Below are 14,637 nucleotides of genomic sequence, written 5' to 3'. Positions count from 1 at the left end.
GATCGAGCCAGGATCACTGAATTTGAATCGTACGAGCTCGCGGGCACCGTCTTTGTCATGTGTTGTTTCGGAAAGTTGAAAGACAGAGGGTGTAATTCCTACGATGTATATAGGGGTGTAATCGGATCGGTTTGGACCGGTTTTTGGTTGAAAAAAGGTCCGAACCAATGATATTTCCATCGGTTTGATTTGGTTCGGTTTTCAACATTTTTCAAAAATGGAACCGAACCAAACTATTCGGTTTGGTTTGGTTTGGTTTGGTTTGGTTGATCGGTTTACAATATTTATTTTTTAAAATATTATATTGATCCGTATATTCTCCATTATCGTGTTTTTTGGTGTATTTTATACTATTATTTTTTAAAACATTATATTCATCTGTATATTCTCCATTATCGTATTTTTTGGTGTATTTTATACTATTATTTTTTAAAATAATATGTTTCATGCTATATTTGTTCAAACAAATTACAAGTTGCTCTTATTCCATACGAGATAGTGACATGATTTCCATTGCATCATGAAATAAGTTTCCTATCAAATATAAAAGTTAACACTTAGTATCATAAAGTTGGAAAGGGATTTCAAAGCTTAGCATATAGAATATAACAAAACGCACATTCATTAACATGTTTCACACCTCAAACACACATCAAAACTATTTTGTAACAAGATCTAAATGAGTTTTGATGAAGAAAAAAAAGAAAAAAAAGTACAAAAATATATGAAAAATAACAAAGAGAACTTGAACACGAAGAAGGCGACCATAACATATCATAATGACGGTAGTGAAATGAACAATAGTTGTGGGCAGCAAGAGCAGCAGTTATGTGAAAGTATAACTTTTATGACTTATGGTTTCTACTGTCTATGCTTTAGAGTTTGATTCTAGATGCGTGTTTTGCTTAAAGGAAGGAAGTGTAAACAAAGATGGATAATGGTTGGACCGATAAAAAAAATTGAGTTTAATGATGGGTAGAATAAAATATTTAGAGCGTCATTATTTCCATTGTTTCGGTTCATCGGATTGGCGGTTCCTAAAAACTAAATCCGAGAACCGAACCAAACCACGTCGTTTTTTATTGGTTTGGTTTGGTTTTTGAACCAAACCAATAATAATCGGTTTAATTTTGGTTTGGTTTGGTTTGGATTATCGGTTTAATTGGATTTTTTTGATCCACTTACACCCCTAGATGTATATCAACACAAATTTCTCCAATGTCTTGTCTTCCAAGAAACGATCTTTCTTTTTAAAATATTGGTTAACATTATTTCCCACAGGTAAGAACTGGTTAAGAGGAATACCGTTTTCATTTCCCATGCGAAATAATGCAAAATTTCTAGCTATATATTAACTCTGCTGTTCTGGTTTGCACTGTTAAGTTTGAAAGCAAATATATAGATAGAGTAGAGAATATTTGCATGGTTACCACATAAGAATAATACTTGCGTTATTCTTCAGCAAGATTATTTAATCATTATAGACGGCATCTCGTTCTTTTATTTACTTTTATAAAGGGAGATAACATCTGATTCTATTCTAAAAATGGCATATAATGTTCCCCTGCGTCTTCATGTTTGTTAAGAGTTCTACATCGGATAATATATGATCTGAACATATATTTATAAGTGGGACAATCATCACCCTTTCAAGAAACACATTAAAGTTACTAAATTACAACAAAGAGATGAATTTGACAAGAACATCAAATGCATTTTGAGAGGCTAATGATAAAAATATAGATGCTTCATTAGTCAATGCAGAACCTCCTCCTGCTAAATCAGACAATGCTCTAATGGCAATGAAAGGTATTTTTTGTTGAAAACAAACTAAGGCAACCGCAGCACTTTCCATGTCAGTTGGAGTAGCATCAAACTTGGACTTCAAATGATTTCTATAAGCTTTATTGTCAACAAACACATTGGCACTTACTCCTTTCTTTACTCTCACCACAATTGGCTTTCTTGGCAAACAAGTTTTGTTAACACAACTACTCAATTCAACATTCTGCATAGAATAACTGAAAAATTAGCCTCAAATAACTATTTACTTTAAAAAATGACGGACACGTCTAAACTGTTCAATCTCGATCGAACGGTTTGGACTGAAATTCGGCCACATTGCACATAAAAAACATTTAAAATGAAATGGTGGATTAAATTGAACTGACCTTGAGTTTTCTTGCAATTTCAAAGTATTTTTTGTCAACCGGAACCCAAAAAGCATGTTGCTTTACTTCAAGAGCTCCGTCCACAGGAAAAATTTGCTCCGGTAGATACCAAACCGTGTTCAAAAGATTTTCCACTGATTTTGAATGTTTTGTATAGTTATTGTAATTGGAAAACTTTAGATAGCCAAATTCTCTGTTGAAATCTCCAATGTCTTCACCAAACCTCTGCTCAATATATTAAGTACGGCGACACTGTCACTAACACGTTGACATAGATAATAACTTAAAAATAAATAAATTAGTATTGACAGATGACAGACACCAGACAAGTTTTTGTTCAGAAGTGTCGGTGCTATAGAGTTTGTGAGACTATTTAAAAATCTCTACATAATAGAAGTAAATTTTGTATGCACCTGCCAATGCCAAAGTCCTGTATGAGCCCAATATTGTGGAATAGTCACATCTCCAACTTGGAATTTAGAATTTACATTACCAGCAATTCCATAATGAAGAACTCCTTCTACATTAAACAAAGTAAGCAACAATTGGGTAGCAAGACCTGCATTTATCTACAAAATAGAAAACAAAAGACTAAGAAAAATAATTTAAGCATAACCATAAGTTTAAGTATAAAAGACACATAACAATACATTAGAAACTAAACTTACCATACCCTCTCCACTCATAACAACAATAACTTTCTTCTTTTCCAATTCACCAATGCGAAAATGTTTTCCTTCATTGTTAAGTTAACCGAAATCAAAACGATGTATAGTGTTCTATCAAAAATCATGCATATTGAGCAACATATTGTAAAAATTACCAGCAAAGTCAAAGTAAAGAAACTTGTTATGAGGCACAAAACTGGATGAGTGAAGAAGAGGCTTCAACTCATAGGCATTTGGCACAACTATACCAATATATGGTCCTTGGCTATTGATATTACTGATTTCTTTCAAAGAAATTTGAGAAATTTCACTATAGGCCTTGATGCTACTTCCCAATAATACAAGCACGAGAACACTTAGAAACTTCATCTTCTTCCAATGGCTATATCTTTTATGTATTCCAAACATGATAATATTATATAAATACAAACAAGAAATGAACTAATAATGAAAAAAACAAAAGAGAATTAATTTGGATTTGTTTTCATGTGAGGAGCCAGTCAATCATATTATCTTATTTCTTATCCATATGGTCAATGTTTGCATTAATTTATTTATTTATAAGTAGAGGCAGCAGCCTATAATTTGGGCCCCAAGCCACATGTTAAGAGGGCCTAGCAAATATAAGGGAACTTTACTTGCCATCCCCCAAATTATATCTATCATCTTTATTTTTTATTATTTTAGAAATTTTCTCGGTGAAGGGGGAACAATTTTTCCAAATGAAATTTTCGCTAATTCAGACGAAATTTATAGTACGTTAAAATTTCCGGTATTGGTAAATTTTTATCGGAAGTTTCAAATTTACCACTGAGTACCGAAAATTTAGAAGTATACTGAAATTTTCGATAGTGTACTCTTTTAGAAATTTTCAACGATCAGGATTTTGCCGATATATTTGGAGGATTCTGATTGCACCGACAAATTTGTGTAGTCTAGAATGAATCTCCATTTGTATAAATAGGGGCATATGTTATAGAAAATACATCTCAAAAAATGTTTCTTCCTCATTTTCTAATTAAGGCAAAAGTGTATTTCAACGGAAACAATCCTCGAGTTGAATTCAAACTTCCAGATGGCGCCACATCTCTCGCCAATTTGACAGACAAGTTGAATGAATTACTGCCTAATACTGATAATAGAAGGGTGAGGAATACCGAGTTTCATGAAGATTTGATTGATAGTAATGGAAGGGTGAAATACGACTTGATTGAGTTGAAGACCGACGAAGATGTCAAGGTTATTTGGAAATAATTTCTCCATAGGATCACTAAAGGTCCGATTGAGTTGGATGCGTAGATAACAAGATCACTCGACGACATAATGAAGATGTTTAAATCAGGAAAATATTTTTGTCATGCTGATTAAAAGGTATTATATTTCAAAATTAATTTCTAAGTCTTGAACTTAGGGGGAGCCTCTGAATAAGAAGAGATAATTTTTTAGAGTATAAAACTCAGGGGGAGCTTTCTAAGTTCACTCTGATTTGTTTATGTGATCAAACCAAGTAAAAATTGTTCATCAAAATACATGATTTTGTCATCATAAAAAATGAGAAGATTGTAAGAACAAAATTTGGTTCTGCATCTGGCCTTTAGTTTTGATGATAACAATATGTGATATCTTAGAGAACAATTTTGTACACTAATAATTTTTGTATAGTGTGTAGCTTTTGCTTACAAGTTCTGACTCTGATAGTATGATGTGCGACGTCATTAGTTTTTTGAATCAACACGCTCTGACCATAAAGAGATATAACGTGTGCTTTACAAAGACAAATCAAGTTCTAGAACACTTTTGTCTATGCTTCTGATGGAACGCTCAACAAATAGCTTAGCATTGTGACTCTTATAAGAGTCACAATTTTATCACTTCTTCTTGTGTATCAAATTTTTGTATAGTTGATAATGCATCAATGCTATCTACACATATATGATTTTTATCACATATATGTGAAGAGATCTCCATATATGTGAAACATAAATAAAAGTTTTAAAAAATGCATATTGAATTACTTATCGATAAGTTATTCGATGAACAAACATGCAAATAACAGAAAAAATTATAATCAAGTTATCCGCTAAAGATTATAATACTAGATAACTATAATGTGAGTTATCTGATGAATAAAATCTTCATACTGAAATACTTGTAAGCAAGTTATTTACCATAGTTCTCTGTCTCCAATTTCATAAAAGTTAATCGGAATGGTAAAAATTAAGGCTTTGTTTGGATTGATGGAACCGGATGGAGCAGAGCGGAATGAGACGGAATAAAATGATATTCCATTGTTTGGATAATTTAAAAACGGATGGAACAGGGCGGAATGGAGTGGTATGGATTCCATTCTATTCCATCACTTACCACCATTTTTCTTCCCCTCCGATTCGGGCGGAATGAACAACTTACCTTGTTCCGTTCTAAAATTTCCAAACAATGAAATGGTATCTTCGTTCCGCTCCGCTCCACTCCGCTCCGTTCCATTCCGCTCCGTTGATTTTATGATATCCAAACATAGCCTAAATAATAAATTATTTAATATGTGAAACGTGAAATTGATAAAATTTGAAATATTTTAAAAATCATAGAGGTGAGAGAATACCAATAGGCGAATGAGATACAATTTTCTTTTCTGAGAAAGCAGCCCATTGGATATGTGTCCGATTAAGACTGTAGCCCAATAAAATATATGGGCTGTAAAACCTATCTGGGCTTATCATAACTCAATATAAAACCATGATTCATTGTCATCGTTTTTTTTCTTCTTTTCATTTTATGTTATTTTTAATTTATTTCCAATTTTTATCATTCATATTTAAATATTCAATTATTACTCCCTCCGTCTCATAATAAGTGTCTTATTTGAGCTTTTTACGGTTCTTAAGAAAATGATTAGATGTATTGATTTTAATGATAAAAGTAATATCATATACTAAAGTACCCTTATTTATTATAGATAGTCGAGTTGTTGAAAAACGTGAAAGTTAATATATATAGGAGTATAGTAGTGGAAAAAAATAATAAATGTTGCATTGATATTGTAAAAAAACATTTATTTTGAGACAAATAAAAAGTTAAAATGAGACACTTATTATGAGACGGAAAGAGTATATGATATGTATTGCTGGTTCAATGATCAAAAGACAACAAGAAAGAAACATCACATCAAGGGAAGATACAATATTGCAAAGAAAAGAAACTGTAATGAATGAACAAAAAGCATGTCACATCTTAGACTAGTAGGATATCAAAATGAATAATAAGTGGGTCTTTGAAGTGACAATGGATTGTTTGGGATGTTTTTGGGTCTAATTTCTCATCTGCAATATTTTGCTTACGTTTGCCATACATGTGCCGGTGCCGATCATTATATATTTTTTAGAAATACATGTTTTATAACTTTTTTTTATATCATTTGTTACTTTTTAATATATATATATATATATATATATATATATATATATATATATATATATATATATATATATATATATATATATATATATATATATATATATATATATATATATATATATATAATATCCTAGTATATCTTATGCACCATACAATTGTCTAAAATGTTTCTTGCTTTCTTAGATATACCTCAGGAAACATCCTTTTTGTTTAAAGTTGTTTTGTTCCGTAGATGCACCTACGAAAGAATTCTTAAGTTGTATTTACAGAAGTATCTGATGTTATATTCACGCAAACTCTTTGTTTTCTTTTTTCTTTTATTATTTCCTCCACTAGTTTATCATATCCTCCATGGGATAATCTATGAGGACAATAATTTTTTCCATATTCTCCTTTCCTTTTTGACTATTAGCTAGGAACTTAGGAGTGTTGTGAGACTTGACAAAGCTCTCCAAATAACTTTATCAATAAAATTGTAAGTCACGTATGGCGTTAAGTCAGAACTCTTTGAATTTGTAATATAATTTGTTGTGAGTTGTGTCTTACAACCCTTCCAACACTCACCAGCATATAATATTCATTTCTTTGCCAGCTTTTTATCATTTGAAAAAATAAAAACTTTCGAAATTTACATAAAAAAGTTGGTATTAGTCTTAAATAAATAATATACTTGTAAAAAAAAATCATGAATGTTAAAATAAATACCCTAAGATATTTCCATATACTTGCTTTCAAGTCACAATCAACCTTCCCCTAATCATCTAATAAAATTCTCACTTTTCTTCTACCAAGAAATTCTACGAAACTCTTAAAAATCCTAAAATTTTCCCCATAACACTTACCACTTTGAAAACAAAAATCGACTGACAATCTAACGTCGGTGTTGCGGTCTTTTGTCAACCTCTTCATTAATTTTTAATCTTAGTAGGTGTGGTTGTAGGAGAGGTAGTGGTTGCAGGAGAGGTAATGGTTGTAGGAAAGGTGGTCGTTAAATCATCCATATCTATTTAAACAACAACAATGACAATAAACATTTTACTTCACACAATATCAATACTCCTAAGAGCACTTCATAAGTATAACATCATAATCATTTTACTTAACACAATATTAATAAATAAACTTAAAAATTGTATCAACAAAGACGCCTAATGTGAGATTTTTGTTACATATTATATATATATATATATATATATATATATATATATATATATATATATATATATATATATATATATATATATATATATATATTACTTAAGACATTCCTAACAACACTTCATTAGAATAATATCATAAAAATTTTACTTGACAAAACATATGAAAAAACATCAACACAAAAAAGGCAACACCTATTTTTATTTTTATCAACATAATTAGAATAACATAATCTATAAGTGATGAGCAATACATACAAAAAAATTAACATTTATAAGTTACGTGCATGGCTAAAATGAGTGAGTTATGTACCGAACATGCGATGAATAAGATAAACAATGGTGGAGGAACCTTAGGTGATGCTTGAATGTCTTTCTTTTGTTTCAAGCTATATTTGAGCTTTTATAGTGTTATGATGTTCGAAGGGAGGAAACGTAGTGTGTTGGAAGGGATGAAGTTTAAAAATGATTATAGAATATGGGTTTAGATGGAAAAAATGAAGATGAAAATCACCTAGGTATATTTTCATAAAAAAAATCATTCGGTTTTGCAAAGAGAATGAAGATGAATTGAGTGTTTAAAAGTAAATGAATAGTTAGAGTCTAGTTCTTAGAAATATATGCGAAAGATATTTCCTCTCGGTTGAACCATTCAACCGAGAAAATAGATACATTTAAAAAAAGAAGATAAAAACATCTTTTTAAATAGATAACTGATATTTCCCATCGGTTGGACAATCCAACCAAAGGAATAGATACATTTAAAATTTTAAAAAAGGAAAGACGCTATTTAAAAAAATAGATAAATTTAAAATAAAAGAAAAGAGAAAAGTGTCTTGTGAATGTAAAATAGATAGTGTAAAAAATAAAAGTAAAAACTACAAGAATTGAGAATAGATGATATATTTTTTTTATATAAATTTAAATTGAGGAGCCTAGTGAAAGTGATTGTACCTATGTTGGTTATTTCACATAGGTAAAGTTTTGATAGAAAATGTAATATTTATAGCAATGAGAACAAAAACAAAAACACAATCAATATAATCGTTAATTAGACATTAAATCTCAACAACAACAACATTAAATATTTTACCTGACACAACAACATTAAATAGTTTACCTGACACAACAACAATAACATCTAACATTGCTAAGTTAAATTCACGTTTTCCTTGCCTCGTTCGAATTTGAGAAGATATGATGGAGTTCTTAATCTCGTTAATAGAAGAAATGATGTTTTGAATTTTATATATGAAAGAAATGTTGTTTTTGAGTTTGGCTTATTGGGGAAATAGAACTTTATTAATGGAAGATAGGTTTGGAGGAAAAAATGAAGTTCGTCTAGGACACGGAAGATCTCATTATTTATGCAAAACTGAATGAACATAAAGCGTTATATATTTTGGCACAACAAAATTGGGCGACTTTTTCCCACGGTTAGAATACCAACTCTGAAGAAAAATAATTTATTTTTATTTGAATATTTTTTTAAAAAATGGCACCACACAAAATTTTTAGTGTCGGAGTCGAACCCATGATCGATGCATTTTTTCTCCCCGGTTAGAATTCCAAACATTGAATTCAAAACAAAATTGTTGGTACTAGAATTAGAAGCACGTCCCTGATAAACATTTTCTTACATTTGTTAAAGATGATTGATGGTAAAAATAATTTAATTTTAATTTAAAAATAAAAACAAAAGGGACACGCCACTTTTATAATGAATAAAACACAAAATTATCCCTTAGAAACTTTTTCCTAAAGTTGGTAACATTGATCAATAGAAAAGTGAAATTACTCCCTTTGTCCCCCAATGAGTGATCATCTATTTGGAATAAAATAGTATTTTAAAATGAATTATATATTTCATTTTTCAATATATATTTTTTCAATTCTACCATCTAATTAATAATTTTTTATCATTCACAATACATGTAAGCGGTACTATAATAAAAACATTATCATCTCTTTTATTTTTATATATATTTTTAAGATACGTGAAATGATCAACTAGATATTTCAAGTAAAACAGAAAGAAATGTGGCTAATGAAATGATTTTATTTTAGTGAATTAATTGGCCCAAGTAAAAATTGGTTAAAAAATGTACAATTTATTGTAATATATTTTGGTTTCTATCGTTTTTTATTCTCTCATATTAAATTTCTTGTTATATTAGAACTCTAAATAATTATTTGTAAGTGTTTTTAATTACTCATCCCATTTTTCTCAATTGCTATAAAAGATGTAGCATTGAAATGATTAATACAAATACTGCATTTACATAATGAAATAGACATCATTAATAATACCATCATCTTAAATATAAAATTGCTAATAAAAGTAAATAAAATCTTGATTACACATGAATCAATCAAGAAGTCTTAATAAGGGCTTTCAAATATACTAGTTCATCATCATGGCTAGCTAGCACACATTTTATTCAGGAATTATATATGAAGTATAGCATCATGAGCAATCAGCCTTAATTTTTTTTGAGCAGATTGACTGCTCATGATGTTATATCAATTTCCATGAATTAAATTACCTATAGTCATGCTAGCATATATTAATTAATATCTATATGCTGCCCCAATAATTTAAATTTTGGTTTCTAACGAAAGGCTCCTCCTAGGGCAGGTGCCCAATAATCAGCTCCATTGTCATTCCCAACTTGAAGTGTGCATGACACTGGAACAAGACACAAGCCTCTACTTTTTAGGTCCTTCTTTGATTCTTCTTGAGAAACCTAATTAGTTAATATCAACATTGTTACAATTAACACATAAAAATTGAAACAAAAATATATTTTTGTTATCACTATTAGGAAAACTTGAATTACTGATAAGTTTTAGAAATGGAGATAATATTTTGGATCTTTAATTTTGATGTCTCTAACTCTTAAAAGTGAAACTTGGGATATTATAAATGATTTTATATATTTGTAATTATTTTTGATAAGTTGTTAATAAATTTTTTAATTAGTTATAATTAATACTCCTTTATGTCACACATATATATATATAATTTGACTTAATTAGTTAATTTTGTCCAAGTATTTGTGTATTCATAATTAACATAATATATAGTATAAGATATAGATTTAAGAATAATGCATAATACTATGAGAAGGTGGGATTAATTATAAAAGAATAGAAAGATAATTTTATTGAATATTTATTTGGAGAAAATATTCAATTACCTCATCAGCTGCTTTCCTCTTCAAGCTATTTTCATGTAGCAGCTGCAATCATAAAAGAAAAAAAATTAATTAATTAATTTGCATTCAACTTTACAATTAATTTCCAATTATTTAGTAGTATAGCAAACCCCTTAAATATTTGAATAATAATAAATCTCATAAAGCTGGTGACATTTCTCTGTAGTTATAGGATTTTTCTGAATGTAATAACAGAATTTAATATTAATGAATAATAAGATCTTAAAAATGCAAAATCTCCAAACCCTTTAAGGGGATTAACTAATGGATCCAATTATTAATTAAAAAAATCATACCTGACCAGGGTCTTCAGGGAATAAACAATTCTTATCTCCTTGAACCTAAGATTAAATAATTACAATCATCACTCAATTAGTACTCCATAATTATCAATCAATTAATCAGTACATTTTTGCACATGCAAGATAAAAAAAATTAAAAAGCAAGAATATAAAGTGATTATTCTTGTTTCGAATATTAAAAAAATAACTTTTGTATTTTTATTTTATTTTACAAACCATATATTCAAGGTTAGAGAACTAATTAAGGTGCTAAATTTTTTTAATAAACCTAAAATGGATTAATGTTAATTCTTACTAAATGTTGTTGTCTTGTGTTTCCAGATCCATTGCTCAAGTATGGTAAGCTAAGAGCCTGCATAATTCATCCAAAGATATTAAAAAACAAAAAGTAGCATGTAATATTTTTAGAATTTAATTAAAAACTATCTAAAAAAAATGCATGTTAAATTGAAGAACACAAATTTAAAAAGAAACTTTAACAGCGTGCACAACATCACTGACATGTGTATGGTAGTTTGAAAAGAAACAGAAAAAAATCACCTCAATTTGTGTCTGAAGGAATCTGATATAACCAATAGCTTCTAACAAGACAGAGGCTGTGTCAGTCTGTAAAAGTGAAATATACCATAACACACTGTCACATTCCTAGTCAAAATATTTCTAATATAAATACAATAAAGTATAATAAAGTAACCTTTTTTCCCCTCAAAATATCATGTTTAAAAAAATAGAAGATAGAAAAAAAATTGTAACAATGAAAAATGATTTCATAATATAATTTAAAAATTAAATTAACAATAAATTATTAATAGTTAAAGATACAAAAATTATTCTATAATTTGATATCAATAACACGTAAATCTATAATTATTTCTTACTTTTTAATATAAATTATTTAATTCTCGTTGTTTTTTTAAATTATTGATATTGTAAATAATTTCTTAATTTTTTATGTAATTTTTTTAACTCTCAAAATTTTAAATTCTTTATTTATAAATATCAACAACTAATTTAAATTAATTAACACTTATATTACATGCAAAGATTGAATCATAAACTAATAAAATTTATGCTTATTTTAATTATTGTTGTTAAAATTTAGTATTTTGATTGCAAAAATTGATTTACATAAATGTTTTGTTAGAACTCCAATTTATGTTTGATGACATTGAATATGTTTTTAACTTTTTTTTAGTTGAAAAAAAATTCTCTTCCCCTTTTTGGATTGTGTGGGGATAAGAAACTTTTCTGATAAAATTTTCTTTATAAGGAAAATTGAATTGTTAATGGCTTTCTATTAAAAAGCCTATGATAAAACCAAATTAATGTGCATTAAATTATGATTGAATAAACTAGGATTAATTAATTACCTTTCCAAATGGGGAAACAAGCTGATGAAGGGCAGTAATTCTGTCACCTAACTTCTCCTTCCTAACCTGAATTTAAGAAGAAAAAATATCATAAAAATGTGAAGGACAATAGCACATGCTAAAAAGTTGGCTATATTTTGTTGTTGTATTAGCCTCATTTTCGATTCTTTTTTTTCTTTTCTATGATAGTAAATTGATGAAACAAAATAGATAAAAAAGAATCATTGTGATTTAGAATTGGACAAACCAAGAAAGACAATAGTTACTTCCCACATGGTGTTTGTGTGTGCTTATTTGTGTGTTTGTATGCATGAAAGTGAGTTAAGAATTGGAAGTTTCTCCATGGAAGTTTGTTAAATACCTTGAAGGTTGATTGAGTTGTAGTAGCTTGTTGAACCCTAGCTTTCTTCATTGCCCCACTAGATGAAATGCTATTGCACTTGTAGAATGAAAAAAAATTTGGTTAATAAATTAAATTTAAATTCCTACAAATTTCTCAACAAAAAATAATCAATGCATTTTTTCGTAAGATCTAATTAAAAAAATCGACATCGAAGATAGATTGCAATGCTTTTACTATAAAAAATTGAATTAAGGATAAGAAACTAGAGAAAAATATATAAAATTTGTCTTAATTTCTTATTTAGGTGTTAGAAATGTTAATTTTGGCAATAATTTTTTTGCTTAGTAATTTTTAGTTGTTTTTTAAATATTGTTTGGTTGTGTTGTGGCTTATTTTATTTAGAGAAGATAAGAGAAGTGAGTTTATCAAGCTTTTTTTCCCATAATATATGAAGAAATAATGAAAAGAAACACCTTATGATTACTCAAACCTAAAAGGTTAGTATCTATTTAATGGAGATTAAAATATGATATTTTTTTAATTAAATATTCTAAAACATGGAAGCTTTTTTTTTTATCTTAGCCAAGTTTAAAGGTGTTAATATTGGTAAAGTTTCTTGAAAAGTGAGTTTTATGCAACTCATTGACCAAGAAAAGAAAAAAAGGTGAAGAAATCATAAAAGCTCTAACCATGGATGCTTAATGAAGAAGGTGCATAACTTTTTTTTTTTATGAAAAATTAAAATTTATTAGGTAATATGAAATCTATTTTTTTTCTTACCTCAGAAGATAGATCTGGTTGTGGATGAATCAAATCTGAATTATTATGATTATTATTATTGTTAGAGAAATCTAACATGTTGTTGGTGTTGAAACTTGTGACACATGAATTAAGTTCTTCATTTCCATGTCCATATGCATAGCTATTTCCTGAGCTTTCTTGTTTAATATCAACAAGAGAAGAATTTGGAGCTTGAGTTATTAGCATTTGATTTTGAAATTGGCTCATTCCAATCTTATCTTCCTCACCAACAATTCCACTCCTAAATAAAAATTTAAAAAAAAAAAAAAAAAAACTCACATCAATTAATTAGACTTTGATCCTTCCTTAACCAAATAAACATGCATGAATATTATTTTAAAACAACAAAAATAGATCTATTAAACAGAGAATATAAGAAATATTTCAACCCAATTACAACAAAATTTAACATAGACAAATCACATGCATAAAAAATTTTCAACATAAAAATTAGTAACCGAAATAACCGACAAAAATGTAAAAATTTCTCTAAAACTTCTTTAATAATTACTAGTGATTCTAGAGAGAAAAAGAGTGAAATACATGAGTAGTTGGCTCCAAGATTCAGGAAGCTCTTGATGATTATCATGCCAAGAAGGAAAAGGAAGAGAAGAAGAAGAAGAATTTGGTGAAAAATTAGGGATGAGAAAGTTAGAGTTAGGAGTAGAAAAGAAAGGAGGAGGTTGTGGAGATGGAGGCCTCATGTTATTGATGTTCCACCAATTAGGGTTACTAGCCATCATTTGTTGAACTGGTGAGCTTTGTACAACACCTCTATTCATGCCTAAAGCTTCTTCAACTCTTAAGAATTTTATTACAAAAAGAAGAAGAAAATAAAAGTGAGAAATTATTTTTCCTCTCTCTCTCTCTCTCTCTATCTTTTTTCAACCCTAAACAAGGTCTTTGAAGAAACTTTGAGAGGTCTTATTGTGGTTGATCAAGTAGGGGGAGCACCACACCATTGGTTGGACCTATTTTTGAAAGAGTTTGAATAATAATCATAGAGTTTTGAGAACCTTTTGTCTTTGTTTGCTTTGCTTTTCTTTTGTTTTACTTTCGTGTATCTCTTTTCTTCAAATTATTATTATTTTTTTAATTTCATCCGATTACTTTTGCTTTATTTTAAAGTGTAACATAAAAGGTAACAATTTTCATAATTATAAAATTACCTTTGTGTGTCTATAAACACAATA

General features: G+C 28.6%; 2 protein-coding genes across 2 annotated transcripts; both read right to left on the bottom strand.

The window, feature by feature from the left end:
- Positions 1–1,417: 1,417 nt before the first annotated feature.
- LOC131636650 (bark storage protein A-like) lies at positions 1,418–3,323 on the bottom strand. The gene is made up of 5 exons (XM_058907258.1): positions 2,995–3,323; positions 2,840–2,907; positions 2,585–2,740; positions 2,172–2,396; positions 1,418–2,008 (listed from the first exon to the last, which is right to left on the bottom strand). Exons 1-5 carry the CDS (start codon positions 3,245–3,247, stop codon positions 1,676–1,678), a joined length of 1,035 nt encoding a protein of 344 aa, XP_058763241.1. The 5' UTR covers positions 3,248–3,323; the 3' UTR covers positions 1,418–1,675.
- A 6,387-nt stretch (positions 3,324–9,710) lies between these two features.
- On the bottom strand, positions 9,711–14,437 carry LOC131636657 (transcription factor bHLH68-like). The gene is made up of 9 exons (XM_058907267.1): positions 13,988–14,437; positions 13,424–13,685; positions 12,662–12,739; positions 12,301–12,366; positions 11,471–11,536; positions 11,226–11,282; positions 10,925–10,969; positions 10,611–10,652; positions 9,711–10,157 (listed from the first exon to the last, which is right to left on the bottom strand). The coding sequence occupies exons 1-9, from the start codon at positions 14,224–14,226 to the stop codon at positions 10,023–10,025; spliced, it is 990 nt and encodes a 329-aa protein (XP_058763250.1). The 5' UTR covers positions 14,227–14,437; the 3' UTR covers positions 9,711–10,022.
- Between the last annotated feature and the right edge of the window lie 200 nt (positions 14,438–14,637).

Source organism: Vicia villosa, unplaced genomic scaffold (assembly GCF_029867415.1).
Source record: "Vicia villosa cultivar HV-30 ecotype Madison, WI unplaced genomic scaffold, Vvil1.0 ctg.001801F_1_1, whole genome shotgun sequence".
Taxonomy (NCBI): domain Eukaryota; kingdom Viridiplantae; phylum Streptophyta; class Magnoliopsida; order Fabales; family Fabaceae; genus Vicia; species Vicia villosa.
Note: the sequence above shows the minus strand (reverse complement) of the source record. Positions and strands in the feature narration are given on the sequence as shown.

Coding starts and splice junctions, on each gene's coding strand:
- LOC131636650 (XM_058907258.1), bottom strand. CDS start 3,247: ATGTTTGGAATACATAAAAGATATAGCCATTGGAAGAAGATGAAGTTT. Junction 2,908..2,994: donor TCTTTACTTTGACTTTGCTG/GTAATTTTTACA, acceptor TTAACAATGAAG/GAAAACATTTTCGCATTGGT. Junction 2,397..2,584: donor CAGGACTTTGGCATTGGCAG/GTGCATACAAAA, acceptor TATATTGAGCAG/AGGTTTGGTGAAGACATTGG.
- LOC131636657 (XM_058907267.1), bottom strand. CDS start 14,226: ATGAATAGAGGTGTTGTACAAAGCTCACCAGTTCAACAAATGATGGCT. Junction 13,686..13,987: donor TCTTGGAGCCAACTACTCAT/GTATTTCACTCT, acceptor ATTTTTATTTAG/GAGTGGAATTGTTGGTGAGG. Junction 10,158..10,610: donor AGAGGAAAGCAGCTGATGAG/GTAATTGAATAT, acceptor TTAACTAATTAG/GTTTCTCAAGAAGAATCAAA.